The following is a 24,619-nucleotide window of genomic DNA, read 5'->3' as shown; positions in this document are numbered from 1 at the left end:
CACACACACACACACACACACACACACACACACACACACACACACACTTTATCTGTTTCTCTACCTCTCTCTCTCAAAGGTGATGTTTTAGATGAGCAAGATAAAAAAAATCCTTTTTCAAGCATACAACTACCAAAAAGTGAAATTGCAGGAAAATGATAGTAAATGACTACATCAAAGTAACTATGTTACATTATAAATCAATATCCAAAATGTCAATATAATTTTTAAAATGGAAGTTCAAACTTATTTTTGAAAATTTTCAATTAATTTCTTCACCATTTTATCTGTGATGCCAGGAGAGGCAGCTTCAACTACAGCAATACTTTTCTCGGGTTCTTCTTCAATTGTCTGGTTTCGGCTTGCATTATTCTTATCCTACTATTTAAGCTGAAAAAGAGTGATGGCTATAACATTTAAAATACCCTGCCATTTGAGAAAGATAGTGGATACTAAATAATCCACACTTAATTCAGCAAATGCAGGTGTGATTATCATAGACAAACAGCTCAAGGTTTGCACAAGATCTTACTCCTTTGAAGAAATAATGCAGATTAGACACACAAAATTAAAATAATCATTCATTGCTTTCCTTAGTTATTTGATAACAAATGTGAATCAATTTGAATTTCCCCTTTAAAAGACTGAAGATAAGGCCAGTGCCTATGTTTTCTTCCTGTCACAAATTCTCATCTATCAGTGGAAGTCTCGAAATGGCTAGGATTGCAATAGATATGATTCCCTGGCTTTACATACTTCTAAAGGGAGGGAATTTTAAAAATAATAGTGGTCATTTAAATTACTTTTATGGCTTAATGATGTCACAATTAGTAATAAATAATACACACTATACATACAGTGAGGCAGACAGGTGGGCAGGGAAATTCTCATAGTTTTGCATGTTATAATAGCATCACACTAGTTTTGAAAAGGCTATCAGGAAGCCATGATCAGATAAGAAAAAAAAGAATATATTATAATGACATGTATATGAAGATGATATGATGAAAACTATTACTTTGTAAAATAAATAAATAAATAAATAAATAAATAAATAAATAAATAAATAAAGTTATTAGCTCCATATACATACTTCCCCATTCTTTAGTTTCTTTGGATCAGGCTTCCTTCACACAGTGGTGAAACTCCATTCAAGGTGAGTATTACCATCCCTGCTGGTGGATTCCCTAAAGAAATGCCAAAGATGCGAAATGACTCAGAAAGGCAAAAATACCAAATCAGTACAAGAAGACTCTGAAGAACTCACTGTGCCAGTGGTTACAAATTCACTGTACAACAGAGTATCTGGTCTCAGTTCTAGTGAATATGCTATTTTCTTCAAGAACAGAAGCATTTCTCAGCTCTAAGTGTTCAGCAAAATCCTATGTGGATAGCCATATATGTCAATACTGCCATTTCCCCTTGCCTGAAGCACCATCTATAGTAGTGTGCCTTGTGTGTTTTAAAATTCCATCAAGAACTTTTCATGGGCAGTTAAGATTAACAAGCCATAGACTGTGCACAAAGTATTGTGATATATTTTATTCAAGATTTGAGCAATTTCTCATATATGCAGGTGCCTAAGACTATTGTGTGAAAAAATAGACTGCTGCCTTTGTAGAGGTCTACATCCCGGTTCAACCCTTGGAATCTCCTACTGAAATTAAGATAAGCACACAGAAACAGAAGTAGTAACATAAATACTGCCATTTCTTTTAAAGGCAAACTGTTCCACAGGGTAAAGAAATAGGTTTAGCAATTCAAGGTTCAGTCTGATCATAGTTTGGGCTATGGCCAGGAAGTAGGAAAAATCATGAGATCAGTTCTCCAAAGGGTCTTGCAGGTTGCATCACAATATGAGAAAACAGAGCTCCTTATTGCTTCTTGTGGACTACTAGAACACTACTGATCAAATCGTATTCCAAATTTTTGTAATATACTCAAGTATCCACTAGGGGTTAGACCAAGACCAAAAATCACTCAGAAGGGCAAACAGGATAGATGTCAGAAGTGGGAGAAGACAGAACAGAAGCCTTCCACAGGGGGCCTCTGAAAGACTTTACCCATCAGGGTATGGAAAGAGACTCAGCCAAAATTTGGGCAGAGTGCAGGAAACCTTATGGAAGAAGAAGGAGATAGAATGACTTGGAGGGGACAGGAACTGCACAAGGAGACCAACAGAGCCAAAAATCCTGGGCCCAGGGGTTCCTGCAGAGACTGATACTCCAACAAAGCACCATGCATGGAAATCACCTAAACCCCCTACTCAGTTTCCCAAGTGGGTTCCCTAGAAAGGGGGATAGGGGCTCTCTCTGACATGAACTCAGTGGCTGGATCTTTGATCACCTCCGCCTGGGGGCTGCAGCCTTGCCAGGCCACATAGGAAGATGATGCAGCCAGCCCTGATGCAAGTTGATAGGCTAGGGTCAGATAAAAACGGAGAAGGTCCTCCCCTATCAGTGGACTAGGGAAGGGGCATAGGGAAAGAAAAGGGAGGGACAGTGGGTCTGGGAGGAGATGGAGAGGTCTATAGCCAGGATACAAAGTGAATATATTGAAATATGTGTGTGTGTGTGTATCAGAGCTTTCCTCTTCCAAAGTCTGTTTCCAAATCCATTGTGCTCCACAGACTATAAGCGAACTTCACAGTGGCAAAATGAGCCCTGAAAGAGTGGCTTACAGCTTAGTCTAAAGCAAGCATACTACGTTATTGTTAAAAGGCAGAGTATACGAAAATGGACTGCCTAGGGGAAAAAAACTGCAGTGATGTGTACATATGAATCAGAGCCTTCAGAATCAGATTCATCATCACTGTGTTCTTTTGCCTTCCATCTCTTAAATCAATCGATCAGTTCAGTCAGATAAGAAGTCTCTTTTGAATTTTGTTTTACAATGAACTTGTATTTCAAAAGTTCTTTAGCTATAGGACACTAAGGTACAAACATAGAAAAAATGTAGGGTGCACTTTTGAGGATCTTTGGGATTAAGATAAGTGGTAAAACGCCACTTGAATTATTAAACTCATATCTACAAAAATCATGTCTATACACATGAGAACAAATAAAATGAAAGAGAAAAACAGACAATTCAATATTTTCTATAAAGTGGCTCAAGGTAGCCACAGTTTAGAACCCTAATTTGTTAGAACACAGTAGACAGAAGCTAGGCTACATACATATGCTTAAGCTAAGCATAACAGTAGGCAAAGCCTTCTCAGAAAAAGTAGGACTTAGAAAATAAACATCTAAAACTGTCAAAACAACAATTGTAGACACTTTTATTACATTGACTGTAATTTTTAAAAATTCATGTAAATGATCAAAATTCCTGTGATTTTGCTATCATCTGCACATCCTATAAATCTCTAATTTTGTCATTATCTGCCCACATATTAGCATATATTTTTCTGTCAAACATTAATTCTTATTGCATATGAGTGCAAACATCAAGTGCTGTCGAAAGTATGTTCCTTACAGTATTTCATTAATAGTTTACTGTTGACATAAAAATAGTTATATCAATCTTATGACAGAGCTCATGCATTTCTAGTCAACAGTAGTGAAAAGCAACTGTAATATAATAAGTCAATTCCATTACTAATAGGTACACGTGTACTTTCATAAGTAAGTAATAAAAATGAATTATTGTCCCAAGTTTTCTCCGTGAAATAGCAAATGATCAAGTAGTTGGGAACGTAAAAAGATAATGTAGAGGAGGAAAAAAAAAGATCAAAGATCTGACTAAGAATAGAGTGGAATTAACAATACAGAAAAAAGAAGAAACAGCTTCTTAGATGGATTGCAGATATTTTTCAGATGAACTATAGTCTCCACCAAGGAAAAGGCACCTTTATTAGAAGTAGTTAGAAAAATAGAAAACCAATAGTAGTAATAACAATTTATACTCACAAATGATGGATCATTATTCAGGCAAATATCAAAAAAACCCTTGAAAGACTTAGTAAAATCCCCAACAGGAGTTGGGGGTTGTTTTTTGGAATAAGAAACAGAACTCTCATTGGATGCTTGTCAAAATTTGGAGGCTCTCCTTTGGCGATTTCAATAGCAGTAATTCACAAATACCAAATGTCAGCCTAAAAAGGAGATAAAAACAAAATCTGTTCATCACATTGAAACTCCATTCTAGGATGATGATCCCCAAACCCTGTATTAATGTAGCTCAAGAAATGTGGTGAATTATAATAATTTTGATTGATGGAACTCATGAATTAAAAATTGAAATCTCATACTTTATAACAGGCACACCACTACTTGAGTGGTAAACCAGATGAAAGGATAGAAAAATGAGTGACAAAATATCATATGGGAAAACAAAAAAAGCAGAATAAGAGAATAATGACCAAAGGAGCTGAAGGAGCTATCTGTTCATGCAGAATAGCTGGGAGAGACATGTGTGTGCAGGGGATGCTTTTCCAGATAATTCACTGAGAGCAAGGCTAGTCTAGACACAGGGGAAATCAAGAGCAAAGTCCTAAGGTCAAAACATACTTGTGTTTGAGGGACAATGAGGCCATCCATGATGGCTGAAGCAAAGAGAGTAGAGATGAGAGTGGTAGAAGATAAGGGTGTGTAGATAGAAAGACAATGGCTGGATCATATGGATCTTTATGTGTCACTGTAAGGACTCTAGATTTGATTCCAAGAGGGATGAAAAGCCATTGAAATAAATAGGGTTCAAATGTTACCAACACTAATGGGATTTATCATTAATAAAATATGGCATTATTCTTCTATTTTAGGAGCACTTGTAAAGAAAAAAAAAGTAAAAGGTTTATTGATGAGGCTATATCCAATTAATTCCATCAATATAGGGAATACTTTACTTTAGAGTCATAAGCTAACTATTTAATAACTTCAGGAGCCATCCAAAACGGAGCTCCTACAAAGGTGTTTCTTTTAGTTTGTGTATCTGTCAGCTGGCCAGCAACTCCTAAGTCAGCCAGTTTAACATCACCTTGTTTTGAAAGCAAGACATTGGTGACTAGGGAGCAAAACCAAACAAACAAAACAAAACAAAAACCCCAAAATAACAACAACAACAAAAACCAAAGTGAATTATCTTCTCCAAATATATCTGTTTTTCTCAGGTTTCTATTTGACTTTTTCTTTGGTTGGGAGGTGCTCATCATTTTGAGTTTATTACAGAATCAAGAATTTATAAGTATATTAAACTTTTAAAAAATTTTATTGTTACAATTTTTTCACTTTGTATCCCAGCTGTAGCCCTCTCCCTCATCTCCTCCTAATCCCACCCCTACTCCCTTTTCTCCTGCCATGCCACTCCCCCAGTCCACTGATAGAGGAGGTCCTCCTCCCTTTCCCTCTGACTCCAGTCTATCAGGTATCATCAGGACTGGCTGCATTGTCTTCCTCTATGGCCTGGTAAGGCTGGCCCCTATTCAGGGGGAGAAGATCAAAGAGCCAGCCACTGAGTTCATGTCAGAGAAAGCCCCTGTTCCCATTACTAGGGAACCCACGTAGAGACGAGGCTGCCATGGGCTACATCTGTGCAGGGGTTCTAGGTTATCTCCATGAATAGTCCTTGGTTGGAGTGTCAGTCTCAGAAAAAACCTAAAAGGGAAAAAGATAGCAAAAGAGTCAAGTTATGAAGCTGCACAGGTTTGAAATGATTAATTTGGAGGGTGAGGATATAGCTCTCAGCTGGTAGAGTTAGTCTTAACATGAGCAAAGCTCAGAGTTAGATCAACACTCATAAACTGGGTGTGGAGTCACAGGCCTGTAATTCCAGCACTTGGGAGATGGATGCAGGAGGGCCAGAAGTTTAAATTCATCTCTGGTTACATAGACAGTCAGTTTGAGAATACCCTGAGCTACAAGAGAGCCTGGGCTTTGTGTGATATTGTCTAAAAACAAGCCATCCATGTACACACAAATAAGATGTATCGTGAATGATCATATAAGCACTTTTACCTAGATACTAGCATCAAATTCTGAGGGTTCTAAAATTTACATTCAAGATTTTAACAAATATGTGTAAATGATAATAGAACTGCTGTCACATGGGGAAAAGAACCTGCTACTTAAAGGAGTAAAACTCTCTAGGGGAACAACGGGGACTAACAGGAAGACTAAAAAGCAAGAGAGTTAGTGGTAATAGAAGGAATACACTGAATGTTAAATATATATGTGTATGGCAGTATTCTTACGTCTTACCATACTAAGTACAATGACTACATAAAATGAGAATGCAAAAACAAGAAGAAATCAGCTATGGGAATTCTGCATTTGCTTATAAACACTCACTACATATTAACACTGAACTGTTTTTTCAATCAGACACTACTAATTTAAATTCAGCCACGAATATAATAAATAAACTATTCAGATTCTCGTTGTAAAAATTCAAATTATGGAGGAATAATATTTTTTAAATAAATGTAACACATTTCCCTTTCTTTTCCCAAACCTGTACCAAAGCCAATCATTCCAACTGGAAGACAAAGAAAGCAATCATTAGGTTTCAGGAGAACTCGTAATGGAATACCCAAAACTCTCTCTTTAAAATAAATGGTCATTTTAAAATTCTGGTACCTCATAAAGCACAAACAGTGGACTGTATAATATTATTACAGGAAAGGGTGGGAAGCAGAAGTCAGAGTCAATGTTTGCTGGAAGGAGGGGAGGGGTGCTACAAATCAAACATTGCCTATTCTGCCTCACACTAGGAGGGATTCACAGCTCTTTGGCACCTTGTGCATTTCATCTTTTGATGAATGCCATATTTATACGGAATAAAGGGCACTTTCATGTCAAATTTTAACAGCTTAAAATAGAACTGGTACTTTGGTTTCACCATTCGCTATTAAGAATGGTATGGGTATACCGCACACTCCAGGGATGTCTGTAATTCAATAGATCCCCCTCTTAGGTAACATTATCTATTGACTTTCAAATATATCAACTTCCACCTCATTTTTTTAAATTAAAAGGTTAGTAATTAATGTGATTCTAAAGGTGAAAATTTTTAGTGATGGCTGGCAAAGAAATTCTGTGGAATTACCAAATAATTCTGAGTTAACACGGTAATTTAGTACATGATCATAAAACATTGGCAAGGCCAGAAGCATATGCTTGCTTATGTAAGAAATTGGACAAGGACAATTGAAGTGTACTCACTATCATTTTGAAGGGTTTCTATGCAAGACTGATAGCTCCATTCACTGTCTTATGTAGAACATTTAAAATATTTCAGAAAGAACAATGAGGGTCTTACAGATTCATTAACATATCTGATATGTTTTAGTTGAGAACTCAAAGTACAATTTCAGCTGTCAGCTTAAAGGTGATGGGAGGGAAGATTTTGTGGTGGGGGAAATAGATAGAGGATGGTGGGTGCAGTTGGACTTTTTCTGGACCATTACCATACCAAAAATGGCCTCAAATCTTAGGGTACACACGCTGCCTAGTGTGTGCTGTCAGTCACAAGAAGAGAACAAAGCATATTGGAAACAGAAGGAATGGCACAAAGACAGGATAGAAGAGGGAACTGTGATTTGTTTGTTTTGCATAGTTTTGCTTTCTAAAATTTCAAGTACAACCTTGGGGAGATCATGTGAAGGTCTTGGACTACATTCCTTGGAAAGCTTGACTGAATCTTTCCTACAGTGTTCTAAGCCTCTGCCCCGGGGCAACATAGCTGCCTTGTATAATTTGCCTAAGTTTGAAAGTAAGGATATGCAAAAGAGGGACAATTGCTCTTTTAAAGACCCTGCACTTGTAGGTTTATGCATTTGCCCCTACATTCCTTTCACTTTCTACCAGTTCTTAAAGCAGCAGGCTGCAGTAGGCCTTCTTTTATAACTAGCATATTGTTCCCAACTTCTGTCTACAGTCCGTGTTCATGCTTTATGCTATTTACCCCATCATATATCTTTGTGCAAGACACTGTAAATGTTTTTGAAAGAAACAGTAGCTAATAAACTTAATAAGATTACATCTAATATGGACAAAGTCTGTTCATCTGCAACAAATGACTTCCCAAGAATAAGACTCTTGACACTGTATAGCCCCAACACATAACGTGATTCGTAGTCTCATTATTCAGTTAGTCAAGGGCCAACGTGAATTGAGAAACACTCTGCTTAGCATCCATCTTGTTGTTTTATTCTTTCTCTACAACAAACTCCCAAAATGACTGCATTCATCTGTCTATGGATATACATGGGAAAGGAACAACATGTTTTCTCAGTATCTTCTATGCTTTATATAAATCACAGTATTGTTTAAATTTTTTTTAGCTAATAAAGCAGAACTAGACATTTCTAACCCATTTTCTTCATTTAACACTTATGGAAATTAGGCCACAGGGTGACTGACATGCTCAGTATTAGGCAGCCATTTACTAGAACTGGGATAGGGTCATGAGACTTTTAACTAATACAGTACTGACAGTATTTTAATTTATTAAATTTATATTAATTGTCATTTGTCTTAGGTAGATGTGGGCAGCAACATGAGATACAGAAAAGTAAAGATGTTAGAGAACTGAGAAATAATTTAGCATAAGTTCTTTCTGCTATAGGATCTTCAAGTTCATAGAGTCTATGTGCCTGGCTCATAGTCATATAATAGAGACTACTATAGAATGTCAGCTATGTGTCAAGCCAATGGCCAGTCTACAGCAAGTTGGCTATTATAATTTATATTGGATTTCAATATAAATAATATAAATAATTTTCAATATATACTAATTTTTCAAGGGAGGGGTCAACTTTAATACCATCACAACTTAAGAAAAACAATCTGCTTTTCTCAGAGGCAGCTTCCATTTGAACATGACTTTATTTTCTTGCACATGACCAGATTTTAGCACTGTAACAGCTGCCTAATAAAATGAGCCAGCAGATGGCTCAATGAGTAAAGGCACTTGCCACCAAGCCCAATGACCTAAGTTGAATCCCAGAAACCACATGGTAGGAGGGGAGAACATACTTTCATAACTTGTCCTGACTTTCTTATGTGCACCATGTACTGTGCACATTCTTTTTGTACCCTCATAATTAATACGTAAATGATAATTTACAAAATTAAAAACATGATAGTAATACTTTTCAATTTAACAGTCAAGATAAAAAAATACAACCACAGTTTCAAATGACATCTGAGGAACAATAAAACCTCTATAGTAAGCCATATCTACAGGTCAACTAGGTTAAACCCTACAGCTCAGTCTTTTTTTTTTAACTTTTTAAAAAATGTTTATTTTTTTATTTTTTATTTTTTAATAGTTTATTCACTTTATATCCCAATTGTAACCCCCACCCTCCCTCCCTCTTCTCCTATCCCTCTTCCTTAGATCCCAGAAGGGGGAGGCCTCCTCCTCTGCCATCTGACCTTAGCCTATCAAGTCTCATCAGGACTGCCTGTATCCTCTTCCTCTGTAGCCTGGCAAGGTCACATAACCAGGGGCAAGTAATCAAAGAGCAGGCAACAGAGTCCACATCAGAGAGAGCCCCTGTTCACCTTACTAGAGAACCCACACAGACACTGAGCTGCCTATAGACTACATCTGAGTCCGTCCTCTTTTTTTTAATATTTTATTATTATTATTAATTACACTTTCTTCATTTTGTACCCCTCCATAAGCCTCTCCCTCCTCCCCTCCCAATCCCACCCTTCCTCCCGTTTCTGCGTGCATGCCCCTCCCCTAGTCCACTGATATGGGAGGTTCTCCTCTCCTTCTTTCTGATCTTAGACTATCAGTTCTCATCAGAAGTGGCTGCACTGTCATCTTCTGTGGCCTGGTAAGGCTGCTCCCCCCTCAGGGGGAGGTGATCAAAGAGCAGGCCAATCAGATTATGTCAGAGGCAGTCTCTCTTCCCATTACTATGTAACCCACTTGGACACTGAACTGCCATGGGCTACATCTGTGCAGGAGTTCTAGGTTATGTCCATGAATAGTCCTTGGTTGGAGTATGAGTCTCTGGGAAGTTCCCTGTGTTCAAATTTTCTTGTTCTATTGCTCTCCTTGTGGAGTTCCTGTCCTCTCCAGCTCTTGCTATTTCCCACTTCTTACATAAAATTCCATTCACTCTGCCCGACAGTTGGCCATCAGGCTCAACATCTGCTTTGATAGTCTGCAGGGCAGAGGTTTTCAGAGGCCCTCTAAGGCAGGTTCCTAGGTTGTTTCCTGTTTTCTTCTTCTGGCTTTCAGAGGCCCTCTGTGGCAGGTTCCTAGCTTGTTTCCTGTTTTCTTCTTCTTCTGATGTCCATCCTCTTTGCCTTTCAGGATGGGGATTAAACATTTTAGTTAGGGTCCTATCTTTTGCTTAGTTTGTTTAGATGTATCGATTTTAGTGGGTTTATCCTATGTTGTATGTTTATATGAGTGAGTAAATACCGTGTGTGTCTTTTTGCTTTTGGGACAACTCACTCAGGATGATCCTTTCCAGGTCCCACCATTTACCTGCAAATTTCATGATTTCCTTATTTTTCATTGCTGAGTAATACTCCATTGTACAGATGTACCACAATTTCTGCATCCATTCTTCAGTTGAGGGACATCTCGGGTGTTTCCACCTTTTGGCTATTATAAATAAAGCTACTACACACATGGTTGACCAAATGTGCTTTTTGTGTACTTGAGCCTCTTTTGGATATATGCCTAGGGGTGGTATGGCTGGATCTTGAGGAAGCTCTATTCCTAGTTGTCTGAGAAAGCACCAGATTGATTTCCAGATTGGTTGTACAAGCTTACATTCCCACCAGCAGTGGAGAAGGCTTCCCCTTTCTCCACAACCTCTCCAGCATGTCTTGTCACTTGAATTTTTGATCTTGGCCATTCTGATGGGTGTAAGGTGAAATCTCAGGGTTGTTTTGATTTGCATTTCCCTAATGGCTAATGAGGTTGAACATTTCTTTAAATGCTTCTCTGCCATTCCATATTCCTCTACAGAGAGTTCGCTGTTTAGCTCTGTTCCCCATTTTTTAAGTGGATTACTTCGTTTGCTGCTTTTCAGCTTCTTTAGTTCTTTTTTTTATTTAATTTTATTTTTTTCTTATCAATTCCATTTTATTAACTCTCTATCCCAGCCGTGTCCCGCTCCCTCATTCCCTCCCAATCCCACCCTCCCTCCCTCATCACCACCGTGCCCCTTTCCAAGTCCACTGATAGGGGGGGACCTGCTCCTCATTCATCCAATGAGTCCTCTGTCAGATAAAGGGTTGGTGAAGTTTCTTTCCCAATCTGTAGGCAGTTGCTTTGTTTTGATGACAGTTTCCTTTGCTTTACAGAAGTTTTTCAGTTTCATGAGGTCCCATTTATTGATTGTTGTTCTTAGAGCCTGTGCTGTTGGTGTTCTGTTCAGGAAGTTTTCTCCTGTACCAATGAGTTCTAGGGTATGCCCCACTTTTTTTTCTAGCTAATTTAATGTGTCTGGTTTTATGTTGAGGTCTTTGATCCACTTGGACTTCAGTTTTGTGCAGGGTGATAAGTATGGATCTATTTTCATTTTTCTACATGTAGACACCCAGTTGGACCAGCACCATTTGTTGAAGATGCTATCTTTTTTCCATTGTATGGTTTTGTCATCTTTCTCAAAAATCAGGTGTTCATAAGTGTGTGGGTTTATTTCTGGATCTTCTCTTCGATTCCATTGATCCACCATTCTGTTTCTATGCCAGTACCATGCAGTTTTTATAACTGTTGCTCTATAGTACAGTTTGAGATCAGGGATGGAGATACCTCCAGAAGATCTTTTATTGTACAAGATTGTTTTAGCAATTCTCGGTTTCTTTTTATTCCATATGAAGTTGAGAATTTTTCTTTACAGGTCTGTAAAGAATTGTGTTGGCAATTTGATGGGAATTGCATTAAATCTGTAGGTTGCTTTTGATAAGATGACCATTTTTACTATGTTAATCCTGCCAAGCCATAAGCATGAGAGATCTTTCCATCTTCTCATATCTTCTTCTAATTCTTTCTTCAGAGACTTGAAATTTTTTTCATACAAGACTTTGACTTGCTTGGTTAGGGTTACACCAAGGTACTTTATGTCATTTGTGGCTATTGTGAAGGGTGTTGTTTCCCTAATTTCTTTCTCAGCCAATTTGTCTTTTGTATACAGGAGTGCTACTGATTTTTTTGAGTTAATTTTGTATCCGGCCATTTTGCTGAAGGTGTTTATCAACTGTAGGAATTCCCTGGTAGAGTTTTTGGGGTCACTCATGTATACTATCATATCATCTGCAAATAGTGATAATTTGACTTCTTCCTTTCTAATCTGTATCCCCTTGATCTCCTTTAACTGTCTTATTGCTCTAGCAAGGACTTCCAGCACTATGTTGAAGAGATATGGAGAGAGTGGGCAGCCTTGTCTTGTCCCTGATTTTAGTGTGATTGCTTTAAGTTTCTGTCCGTTCAGTTTGATGTTGGCTATAGGCTTGCTGTATATCACCTTTACTATGTTTAGATATGTGACTTGTATCCCTGATTTCTCCAATACTTTAAACATGAATGAATGTTGGATTTTGTCAAATGCTTTTTCAGCATCTAGGGAGATTATCATGTGGTTTTTTTCTTTCAGTTTGTTAATATGGTGGATCACATTGATGGATTTCCATATACTGAACCACCCCTGCATACCTGGGATGAAGCCTACTTGGTCATAGTGGATAATATCTTTGATGTGTTCTTGGATTCGGTTTGCAAGTATTTTGTTAAGTATTTTTGCATCAATGTTCATAAGGGAGATTGGCCTGAAATCCTCTTTCTTTGTTGAGTCTTTGTGAGGTTTAGGTATCAAGGTGACTGTGGCTTCATAGAATGAGTTTGGTAATGTTCCTTCTGTTTCTATTTTGTGGAATAGTTTGAAGAGAATTGGTGTTAGCTCTTCTTTGAAGGTCTGGTAGAATTCTGCGCTGAAGCCATCTGGTCCTGGGCTTTTTTTGGATGGGAGACTTTTGATGACCACTTCTATTTCTTTGGGGGATATAGGCCTGTTTAATTGATTTACCTGGTCCTGATTCAGCTTTGGTAAGTCAAATCGATCAAGAAAATTGTCCATTTCATTTAGATTTTCAAATTTTGTGGCATATAGACTTTTGAAGTAAGTCCTAATGATTGTTTTGATTTCCTCAGTGTCTATAGTTATGTCCCCCTTTTCATTTCTGATTTTGTTGATTTGGGTGGTGTCTCTCTGCCTTTTAATTAGCTTGGCTACGGGTTTATCGATCTTGTTGATTTTCTCAAAGAACCAGCTCTTGGTTTCATTGATTCTTTGAATTGTTTTATTTGTTTCTAATTGATTGACTTCAGCCCTGCGTTTGATTATTTCCAGCCGTCTACTTCTTTTTTGTGTGTCTGCTTCTTCTTTTTCTAGGATGTGTAAGTGGGCCATTAAGTTGCTTGAATGAGCTGTCTCAAATTTCTTCTTGAAGGCACTTAGTGCTATGAACTTTCCTCTTAGCACTGCTTTCATTGTGTCCCACAAGTTTGGGTATGTTTTGTCTTCATTTTCATTGGGTTCTAGAAAGGCTTTAATTTCTTTCTTTATTTCTTCCCTGGCCCAGCTGTCATTTAGTAACAAGTTGTTCAGTTTCCATGTGTGTGTAGGCTTCTTGCTATTTCTGTTATTGTTGAGGTCCAGCTTTATTCCATGGTGATCAGACAAGATAGAAGGGATTATTTCAATCTTCTTGTATCTGTTGAGGCTTGCTTTGTGACCAACTATATGGTCTATTTTGGAGAAGGTTCCATGAGGTGGTGAGAAGAAGGTAAATTCCTTTGTGTTTGGGTGTAAAGTTCTGTAAATGTCTGTTAGGTCCATTTGATTCATGACCTCTGTCAGAGACATTGTTTCTTTGTTTAATTTCTGTTTTGTTGACCTGTCCTTTGTTGAGAGTAGGGTGTTAAAGTCTCCCACTATTAATGTGTGGGGATCTATAAGTGGTTTAAATTTTATCAATGTTTCTTTAACAAATGTGGGTGCTCTTGTATTTGGGGCATAGATGTTCAGGATTGTGATGTCTTCCTGGTGGAATTTTCCTTTGATCAGTATGAAGTGTCCTTCCCCATCTCTTTTTATTAATTTTGGTTGAAAGTCTATTTTATCAGATATTAGAATGGCTACTCCTGCTTGCTTCTTGGGTCCATTTGTTTGGAAAACCATCTTCCAAACCTTTACCCTCAGGTAATGTCTATCTTTGTGCCTTAGGTGTGTGTCTTGTATGCAACAGATTGCTGGGTTTTGTTTATGTATCCATTCTGTTAATCTGTGTCTTTTTACTGGAGAGTTGAGTCCATTGATGTTGAGAAAGATTAATAACCAGTGGCTGTTAGATCCTTTGATTTTGATGTTGGTTGTGTTCATAAGGTTGTGTGCTTGGTTGCTTTTTGTTTTGCTGTAGTAAGGTTAATTCTTTCCTGTGTTTTCTTGACAGAAGCTAATTTTCTTGGGTTGTATTTTCCCTTCCAGTGTCTTCTGAAATGCTGGATTTGTGTGTAGGTATTGTTGAAATTTGTTGTTGTCATTGAATATCTTGTTTTCTCCGTCTATGAGGACTGAGAGCTTTGCAGGGTATAGTAGCCTGGGCTGACATCTGTGTTCTCTTAGGGTCTGCATGATATCTGTCCAGGCCCTTCTGGCTTTCATAGTTTCTGTTGAAAAGTCAGGTGTGATTCTAATGGGTTTTCCATTATATGTTACTTGGCCTTATTCCCTTGCAGCTTTTAGTATTTTTTTCCTTGTTCTGTATACTTACTGTTTTGATTATTATGTGGCGGGAGGATTTTCTTTTCTGGTCAAATTTGTTGGGTGTTCTGTAGGCCTCATGTATTCTTATTGGCCTCTCCTTTAACTTGGGAAAATTTTCTTCAATTATTTTGTTGAAAATATTTTCTGGGCCTTGGAGAAGGAAGTCTTCTTTTTCCTCTATACCTATTATTCTTAGGTTTTGTCTTTTCATATTGTCTTGGAATTCTTGGACGGTCTGTGTCAGGAATTTTTTGGATTTAACATTTTCTTAGACAGATACATCGATTTCTTCCATTGTATCTTCTACACCTGAGATTCTTTCTTCCATCTTTTGTAGTCTGTTGGTTATGCTTACCTCTGTAGTTCCTGTTTTCTTCCCTAGATTCTTCCTCTCCATTATTTCCTCCATTTGTGTTTTCTTTAATTTTTCCAGTTCTATCTTCAGGTCTTGAGTTGTTTTGTTTACTTCCTTCAACTGTCTGATTGTACTTTCCTCTTTTTCTTTTAGTTCCTTCAACTCTGTTTCTTTTATTTCATTCAGTGCTTTAAGCATTTCATTCCTAAAGGCCATAAACTGTTTGGTTCCAACTTCCTCTATTTCTTTACAGATGGCAATATGCTGTTTGAGTTTATCTTCCTCTATGTCTTTACATATCTTATTTTTTTCCTCTGTTATCATCTTCATGAGCATAGTTGTTAGGTTATCTTCTTGGATTTCAGTTATGCTGGGGTGTCCAGGGCTACTTGTCAGTGGGTAACTGGGTTCTGGAGATGTCATATTGCTCTGTCTTTTGTTGCTTGAGCTTTTACGCTGGCCTCTACCCATTGTGCTATCTTAGGTGTTTGGTGTTATTTTCTGGTGGTTCCTGTGGTGGAGAGAATCCCCTTGGCAGAAAGCTGTTTTTTTTCTGAAGGAAGTCTCCTCAGCTTTTTGGGTATAGTCCCTGGATGGCTGGCATTTTTTCAGGAGTTGCTGCTGCTCACTTCAGGGATAGAGACCTGAGTGGTAACTGTGGTCTTTGTTAGTCAAAAGGGTTCTCCTCTCACCCTGGGAAGTCCTGAGGACAGCTACCCTGTTTCTGGGTTTCTTGCTGTAAATTTAATGATCAGCTGCTGTGACCCAGTTGGACATCTGGCACTCAGCAACTGTTTGTGCCTGTGTCTGGAGCACAGCTGAGTGATGGCGGCTCGGCCCCACTGGTCTGTGAGACTTTTTCTAGGGAAGGCTTGGGTGATTTAAGTCAGTACAGTTTCCTTCCTTCCTTGTGGATTCTCTGGAGACAGGGACTCCCAGTCTCTTTTTTGCCCTGGGGCCCACCACTCAGTCTCAGCCAGCTAGCTGAAACTGCCTGTGTCTGCCTTTTTGTCCTTTGGGAGCCTGGGCGTCTACCTAAACTGGGTAATTTTCCCGAGATCTTTTCGTGGTGGGGGTGTCAGCTGAGTGCTCTGAGATCAGACCAGCCGTTTCCCTCCCTGTGTGTTTGCACAGGACAGTGAAACACAGTCTCTGGTGCCCTGGGGCCCACAGTTCTATCTGAGGCAGTGAATCAGGCGTGCAGTCAGGGTTCTGTGCTGGAGCCTGGGTCCCCAGCTCTCGCTCTGGGCTGGCTACTGGGTCGCCCGCAGAACCCGAGTCTTTTCCAGGGGATGTCTGGGTGACCTAAGGTCAGTCCCAATTGTTTCCTGCATCGTGGAGTTATCTCTCGACTGAAAATTCCAGTCTCTGATAGTGTGGTGGGTACGGTTCAGTCTGGGACCATGACCAGAGACACTGGCGTGTGGCTCTGGGCTGGGGCTGGCGGCCAAGGGTCTGGTGGAACGGGGATCTCTTCCGAGGTTTAGCCGGGTGAGTTAAAAGCTGATTGAATCCCCCACCATGGGGTATCCTCTCACCTGGGAAACACAATGAGTGTGTTTTATGGCCGCGAGTTCTGATTGCTGGTCACTGTGACAATCCTGCTGTGCTGCTCCTCAGAATGAGAGTCCTCCCCGCGCCGCCATCTCGGTCCGCCTTGAGTCCGTCTTCTTTATGCATGGTCCTTGGTTTGTGTATCAGTCTCTGTAGTCCCCCCTGGGCCTAGATATTTTTGGCTTTGTTGGTCTCCTTGTGGAGCTCCTGTCCCCTCCAGATCCTTCTACACCCCCACACTTCCATAAGACTCCCTGCACTCTACCTTAAGTTTGGCTGTGATTCTTAGTATCTGCTTCAATCCCCTGCTGAGTGGAGTCTTCCAGAGGAAATCTATTGTAGACTCCCTCTTCAACCACCTTTGGTGTCTCTTCTACCTCAGTCTTAATCACCTCAGCCTGTCAGAACTGGGCATCACAGATAGGCTGAGTTAAATAGCAAGCACTGATTTCTCAGTTCTGCCTGTTGAGGAATAAAAGCAGATGGATATCTCTGGCAACACTATTCCTCCTTTCCAGATGGTCTTTCTCACTGTACCCTCATATACTAGAAGTTGAGCTAGAAAGTACTCCTGAGATCCCTTTGATAAAAACACTATTGTCCTTCCCAAAGGCTCCACTCTCATGACTTAATTATCTTTCTTACTACCATCATGTTGTAAGGGGAGAGTTAGGTTATTGATATGTACTATATATTATCTTTCTGTGTTATGTTTCTGTTTTTGTAGGATTGGGGAGGGCTGTTTGTTTGTTTTGAGACAGGGTTTCTCTGTGTAGCCTTAGCTCTCCTGGACTCACTTTGTAGATCAGGCTGGCCTCTAACTCACAGGAGTTTCCCAGCCTCTACATACCTGAGGGCTGGGATTACAGGCGTGCGCCACTGAGTCTAGCTAACACCTATATTTTCAAAGACTCAAGCCTTTGGTTTATGATCACTGTTAGTGATAGTTATTTCGATGTATTTTAAAGTTTTTCATTATCATTTTATGTATACATATTTTGTTTGCATATAAATCTATTTACCATTTATGTGCCTGGTGCCTGTGGAGTCCAGAAAAAGGCATCAGATACCCTAGAAGTGGAATCATAGATGGTTGTAAGCTGCTATGTGGGTGTTGGGAATTGAACTTGGGTCCTCTGGGAGAGGACTTAATCAGTGATTCATTAACTAGTCAGTGCACTTAACCAGTGATTCATTTTTCCAGTCCTTAAAATGTATTTTTTACCCAAATATACTCAGTACTAAAGAAAGTATACAAATGTCAAACTGATAGAAATGGGCACACATTTACTCTGCAGTTCAGTAGTTTTAATAAGATATTTGCATTTCTTATGTATAGTAAGACTGTCAGCAGCATGATCAAATCTGTAATGTAGTTTGTGCACACAGAGTAGAAGCTCCCCTCCCACGACTCAGAGTTAAAATTGAGCATCTTATTCTAATAAGTTAGCTCCTACAAAAGCTACTGCTTACATAATTACAGAGTTAAATAAAGTTTATGTATGTATGTTGTCTTACATAATTATTTAAAAATAACTCACAAGATCCAAGGCTGAACCTCCATCTAGGTATTCCATTATCATCCATAGTTTTGACCCCTGTAAAGACATAAAACAATTTAAGTTACATGCCTGGCCAGTAATAGCATCCTAGGAAAAAAGTTAACTCTTACATAGTAACCGGTGTCCTAGTTATAAAATACAGGCTTTAACATGGTTGTTTGGGACCCAGAACATATATTGTCTTTCCATAGAAAAGTGCTGCTTAATGTTCTAAGCCTGCACCTCCTGCAAATCTATCTAAACAATACAGCTAACTGTACACAAGTATCATTTGCCATCATTTAACTATTACTAAGTTATATATAAAATTCAAAAGATTAACAATCACTTTAAGTCATTATCTTGAACAATATTGAATGAAAAGGGTAATTACATTGAAAAATAAGGAGGCAAGTGGATATGTGTGGAAATGTTTGAATGCTTTCTGTGATTTTAGAGTTTGGGGACACTAGACATTTTGCATTTGTCCCATTTGTTTTCATACATTTTAGAACTTTTAGCAGCCATGTTAAATAGATATTTTAAATAGATGTTAAATAGATATATTTCCGACATAATGGAATCCGGGGGGGAAAAGACTACCCCCACCCTGAAAAAGGGGTGTGTAGTTTAATATGACGACTACAGATAAAATTAACTTCATTGTGAGCTGAACAAGAAAAAAAATGTTTATAGGGGAGATATAAAGAAATGCACTATAAAACAAAGGCATGTGCACACTCACCCACATCATCCAGCTCTACTGGATTGATACGGGATGATGAGAAACACAGCTCAGTAGCAGAGTGCTTGCCTAGACTACACGAGGCACTGGGTTTGATCTCCAGCACCAACCACCTTCCCCCCAATAAAACCTTTTATTTTTAAAATAAATCACCAACTTCCTCTTTCTTTCAGATATAGCTTGAAACACTCCATTCTCTACAGTACTTCACGAATGCCATTCGCTGAAACTTTGTGAGACCACAGAATTGAGGTGGAATGACTGGCTTACCTAGGCTGACAGCAATCATACTGTGAATGAACTGTGTTCTTTGAGCCCAATTCCAAGAAAAATATTTCACGTTTTGAAGCCTTCATTTTCTCATTAAAACAATGTCTAGGTTCTTGGTGGTAGCAGCAGGAGGGGTGAGAGGTAGGCGGTGTGCTTCCAAAGACAATCTTAACAGAAATGCACAAATAGTAGGATAGCATGAAGGGTTTCAGAGATACTACCTATAATTTTATACAGTAACCATTTCTCTAGGGGAAAATACAGTCATTGCTGCGCTTCAACTAATTTTTTGTCATTTAAAAGCCCCAGTGGTGGGATGAAAATGCTTAAGCTTCTGCTGCTAACTTTCATATGCTAACATTATTTGGTAGTATTCAAGAGTTCAATTAAAATTTGCAACATTCTTTGGATCTTTTGGTCTCCTTCTAATACTCCCATCCTCTCCAAGTCTTTCTATCTCTCCCTTCTTTCATAAGATTCCCTGATCTCTGGATATCAGTCTCAGCATCTGCTTTGATACCCTGTTGGGTAGAGTCTTTCAGAAGCCCTTTGTGGTAGGCTCCTGTCCTGTTCCTGTTTTCTTCTGAAGTCTATCCCATTTGCCCTTCTGAATGAGGACTGAGCATCTGCTCTAGGGTCCTCCTTCTTGCTTAGCTTCTTTAAGAGCATAGATTTTGTATGTTTACCCTACATTATATGTCTAATATCCACTTATAAGTGAGTACATACCATGTGTGTCTTTCTGTTTCTGGGTTACCTCAGTCAGGATGTTCTTTTCTAGTTCCATCCATTTGCCTCCAATTTTCATGATTTCATTGTTTTCAATAGTTGAGTAGTATTCCATTGTGTAAATATACCACAATTTCAGTATCCATTCTTCAGTTGAGGGACATCTAGGTTGTTTCCAGATACTGGCCATTACAAATAAAGCTGCTACGAATGTGGTTGAGCAAATGACCTTGTTGTATACTTGAGTATCTTTTGGATATATGCCTAGGAGTGTTATTACTGGATCTTGAGGTAGCACTATTCCTAATTATCTGAGAAAGTGCCAGATTGTTTTCCAAAGTGGTTGTACAAGCTTACATTCACACCAGCAATGGACGAGGGTTCCCCTTACTCCATAACCTCTCCAGCATATGTTGTCACTTGAGTTTTTGATCTTAGCCATTCTGATGGGTGTAAGGGGCCCAGGGGGCCCTGAAGAGGCTGATACCCTAACCAAGGACCATGCATGGAGAGGACCTAGAACACTTGCACAGATGTAGCTTATAGGCAGCTCAGTCTCCAAGTGGTTTGCCTAGTAAGGGGAGCAGGGGCTTTCTCTGACATGAACTCAGTGGCTGGCTCTTTGATCACTTCTCCCTGGGGGGGGGTGCATCCTTGCAAGTCCACAGAGAAAGACAATGCAGCCAGTCCTGATGAGACCTGATAGGCTAGTGTCAGAGGGAAGAGGCAGAGGACCTCCCCTATTATTAGACTAGGGGAGGGTCATAGGAGGAGATAAAGGAGGGGGAATGAGACTGGGAGGAGACAAGGGAAGGGGCTACAGCTGGGACACAAAGTGAATAAATTGTAATAAATAATAAATACATTTTAAAACTTACAATATTCTCATGAGACTGGGACTCACTTTATCATGGCAGGGAATGGACTCCCAGAAATACAACTACTCATGAGATAAAGAAGTCTTAAAAATAAAGAGTTGGACTGATTGAAATGAGCTTAGAGTTAAGAATTAGGGAAGGAATACTGAGGACAAAATTAAGACACAAGTGATGTCTTTTTTCTGTATATGTATCATATGCATACATATATGCCTGTTTCCATGCGTATGGGAACATATGTGTATATATGCGTAAAGATCCCTGAAGTAAATACAAAATGTTTTCAATTTCTACCTTATATACAGAGGCAGGTTTCTTAGTCTTTTTTCTTCCACTGAACTCTGAGCTTACCATTTGGCTAGCCTGGTTGGACAGCTTGGTCTAGGAATTCTTTGCCTCACCTTCTTGCAGGCTGAGATTACAGACAAGATGCACTTATTCAGCTTGGAGCTGGATTGTGGGGATCTGAATTCTGTTCCTGATGCTTGCATGTCATCTCCCCAACCCTGTCAGTCATTTTCTTGATGTTGTCTCTATGTGGGATATACAAGAAAAAGCGTTTCCCCCATTCTCTTCACCCCCTCCAGAAATCCTGACAAGCATTTTGTTCTATCATAGCAGTCCAACTTGAACTGAGAAAGCAAAGTACTAAAAGTCTACATTAGGAAAGAAATGAATACCCACAGTAGGAGAGGAGGAAGCAGAGCTCTAGGAGTGATTCATTTAACTTGCAATTATATATATTATATATATATATATATATAATATATATATATAATGTATAGCAATTATGCAGTGAGAACCTGACAACTGAGAATGTGATACATCTTTATATGCTTTTTTTTGGGGGGGGTTGTTTATTTGTTTCCATTTTAATTGTTATTTTTTATTAATTACAGTTTATTCACTTTGTATCACACCTGTAGCTCCCTCCCTTTTCCCCTCCCATTCCCACCCTCCCTCTTCTCATCCCTTGCCCCTTTCACAGTTCACTCATAGGGGAGGTCCTCCTCCCCTTCCATCTGATCCTAGTCTATCATGTCTCATCAGGACTGGCTGCATTGTCTTCCTCTGTGGACTGGTAAGGCTGCACACCCTGAGGGGGAGGTAATCAAAGAGCAGGCCAATCAGTTCGTGTCAGAGACAATCCCTGTTTCCATTATAAGGAACTCACTTGGACAGTGAATCTTTACATGTCTTTTATGAGGAAGAAAAATTCTTATAATGGCTTATAAATTAAGACTTGTTCATTTGCCACACCGCTCTCTCTACCACTCAAAGTCAGAAATTTTCCTGTGAGCCTGACATTTAAAAGAAAGTCCTTTAAATATAGGCTTCTATTTTGCTGTTCTGTATGCATGAAAGCACCTGTTTTTTTTTTTTCAAGCTAAAAAACAATGCATGACATTTTGTGTGTACCAGTTCAAAATGGAATCTTTCCAATTGTCACCAAAATGGATGCATAGAAACTTAAAGCTGTGACTTTACAGAGAAGAATATACAGCTGAGTTTTCTCAAGTCACAACTAAGTAATGTCTACATCTGAAAATAGGGATTCCTAACAGCAAGCAGCTATTCACTGGAACTTTGAGACAACCAAGGGACTTGGCAGGTTTTTATAACTACCTTGTTTAGATCGCTCCATTTCTAGAGACAAGCTTCACAGGAGGATACTCTGAACATCCAGATTTCTGTTAAGTAGGCATGAAGCTTAGTAAAAAAAAAAAAAAAATACCAAGGAAGCTTATCCCACAGCAGCTCGGCTAATAGGCTCCATGAAAATACCGATCACAAATAACCGAAACAACCAAAATCTTAACATTTCGGAGTAGGACAGCTTCCATATTTTCTTTCTAATAACAGAAGATAGTGTTACAGAATACAAATGAATGTGTTGGATTTGTTCTTCAAATAATTTAAAATGCTAAGATGGTATGTACATAGGTTTACAATTCCAAATAGCCAAGTGACTATATCCCATAACCATAAACTTAGCACAGTTAAGGGCAAGGAATCCTTGTAGGAAAACTTCCACTTCCTTTATAAAAGAAGCCAAGCGTTTGGATGATGGTTTGAAGGAGCAAACTGTCTCCAAATTTGGAACACAGGAAAAAGAACTACTTTAAAACCAGTGAGATGTAAAGGTAAAGGTGTTGCTTCTGAGCCCAAGAACCTCAGTTTGATCCCTGAAATCTACATGGCAGGAGAAACTGACTCCCACAAGTTGTCCTCTGTACTGCACATGCACACCATGGTACACACACACACAAAATGCCATCACACGCCTACAAAATAAATAAACAATTGTAAACATAAGAAACTACTCAAGTTATACTACTTAGTGGAAAGAAGTTAGTCTTACCATTATAATTACTGGGTCTACTCAAGTATCAACTTTGTTATCCCTTGAGCTTTGTGAACCCCAATTTTTTTGCTGCTACAGCAGACACTTGGGGAAAGTGGTGAAATGTTACTACAAAGGTAGAATTTGCTTATTCAAAAACTACTTAAATTAACCATTAATCACACACACACACACACACACACACACACACACACACGCACGCACACACACACGGATTATTTGTACTGTATACAAGTTGACAAAATTGGGTCATGTATTACTACAACAGCCTATTACACTAATAACATGAGCTAGAATGTATACCTGTACTAAGGCAGTTGCAAAAGGGTAAATATTGTATAATTCCATTGTATAAGGTACCTAGAACAGTCAAGGTCATAGAGACAGGCCTTAGGACAGTGGTTGCCAAGGAATCCAGCAACAGGGAATTACTGTATATTGGCACAGAGATTCAGTTGCTAAAGCCAATCTGAAAATGAATAGTGACGATGGTTAAACAACACTGTAAAAATGGATACTGAATATATCAACTGCCCTACAGGGTAGAGTTCATGCTCAGGAATAGTCAGCCAACACAAACTGGACTCCCTGGACTCCATGTTTTTTTTTTGTTTGTTTGTTTTTTTTTATATTTAAGAGAAGGATAGGGAGGTAGAAAGAGTTAGTGGAGGAGAAGGTAAACTATATTAATTTCTCAAAGAATGAAAACTTTATTGAAAATGACAGGGACTGTCTCTGACATGAACTGATGGGCCTGCTCTTTGATCACCTCCCCCCTGAGGGGGGAGCAGCCTTACCTGACCACAGAGGAAGACAATGTAGCCACCCCTGATGAGACCTGATAGACTAGGGTCAGAGGGAAGGGGAGGCGGATCTCCCCTATCAGTGGACTGGGAGAGGGACAAGGGTGGGGAAGAGGAAGGGTGGGATTCGGAGGGGAGGAGGAAGGTAGTTACAGGGGGGATACAAAGTGAATAAACTGTAATTAACAAAAATAAAATAATTAAATAAAAATGACTATAAAAAAAGAAAATAAATACAGAAAATGGCCAAAAAGGTAACCTTGTGTTATTTTTATTCATGATTTTAAAATGTAGCATGAATGATTTCATAAAATTACAAAGAACAAAGAGATATCCATAGGAAGAGTATGCCAGAAGCTTTATCACCTCTACACAGTTTTGTTCCAGTTGGAAATACCTTGCTGTTAAACCATGCTCCTCAAAATCATATACCCAGTATTTCAAATGTTGCTTCCCCAGCGTAAGTGTTAGTGCACTAGATATATTCAAATATAAGCAGGTAACAGGAGACAAATCTGAAACACATACCTGGGGCTGAGGTGGGAAACTGAATTTTGAAAATTTCAGAATAAAGTGGATGACAGTGACTGGGGCAACATACGTGAGATCAGAAGAATGTACATAGTAAGCATTCAATAAATACAT

The 24,619-nt window shown here is 38.9% G+C and overlaps 1 protein-coding gene across 1 annotated transcript in view; it reads right to left on the bottom strand.

Moving 5' to 3' along the window:
- The window catches only part of Stk26 (serine/threonine kinase 26), a 25,861-nt gene extending 1,242 nt beyond the window's left edge, over nucleotides 1-24,619 (bottom strand). The window contains 9 exon segments of the mRNA XM_055618061.1: nucleotides 251-378; nucleotides 466-534; nucleotides 1,094-1,187; nucleotides 2,779-2,930; nucleotides 3,909-3,988; nucleotides 3,991-4,093; nucleotides 4,844-5,001; nucleotides 18,181-18,241; nucleotides 24,503-24,619. Coding sequence (XP_055474036.1) covers nucleotides 251-378; nucleotides 466-534; nucleotides 1,094-1,187; nucleotides 2,779-2,930; nucleotides 3,909-3,988; nucleotides 3,991-4,093; nucleotides 4,844-5,001; nucleotides 18,181-18,241; nucleotides 24,503-24,619 — 962 coding nt within the window.

The sequence above is a fragment of the Psammomys obesus genome, unplaced genomic scaffold (genome assembly GCF_907164565.1).
Source record: "Psammomys obesus unplaced genomic scaffold, mPsaObe1.curated_primary_1811, whole genome shotgun sequence".
Taxonomy (NCBI): Eukaryota; Metazoa; Chordata; class Mammalia; order Rodentia; family Muridae; genus Psammomys; species Psammomys obesus.
The sequence above is the reverse complement of the archived record's forward strand: the minus strand, read 5'-3'. Positions and strand labels throughout refer to the sequence as shown.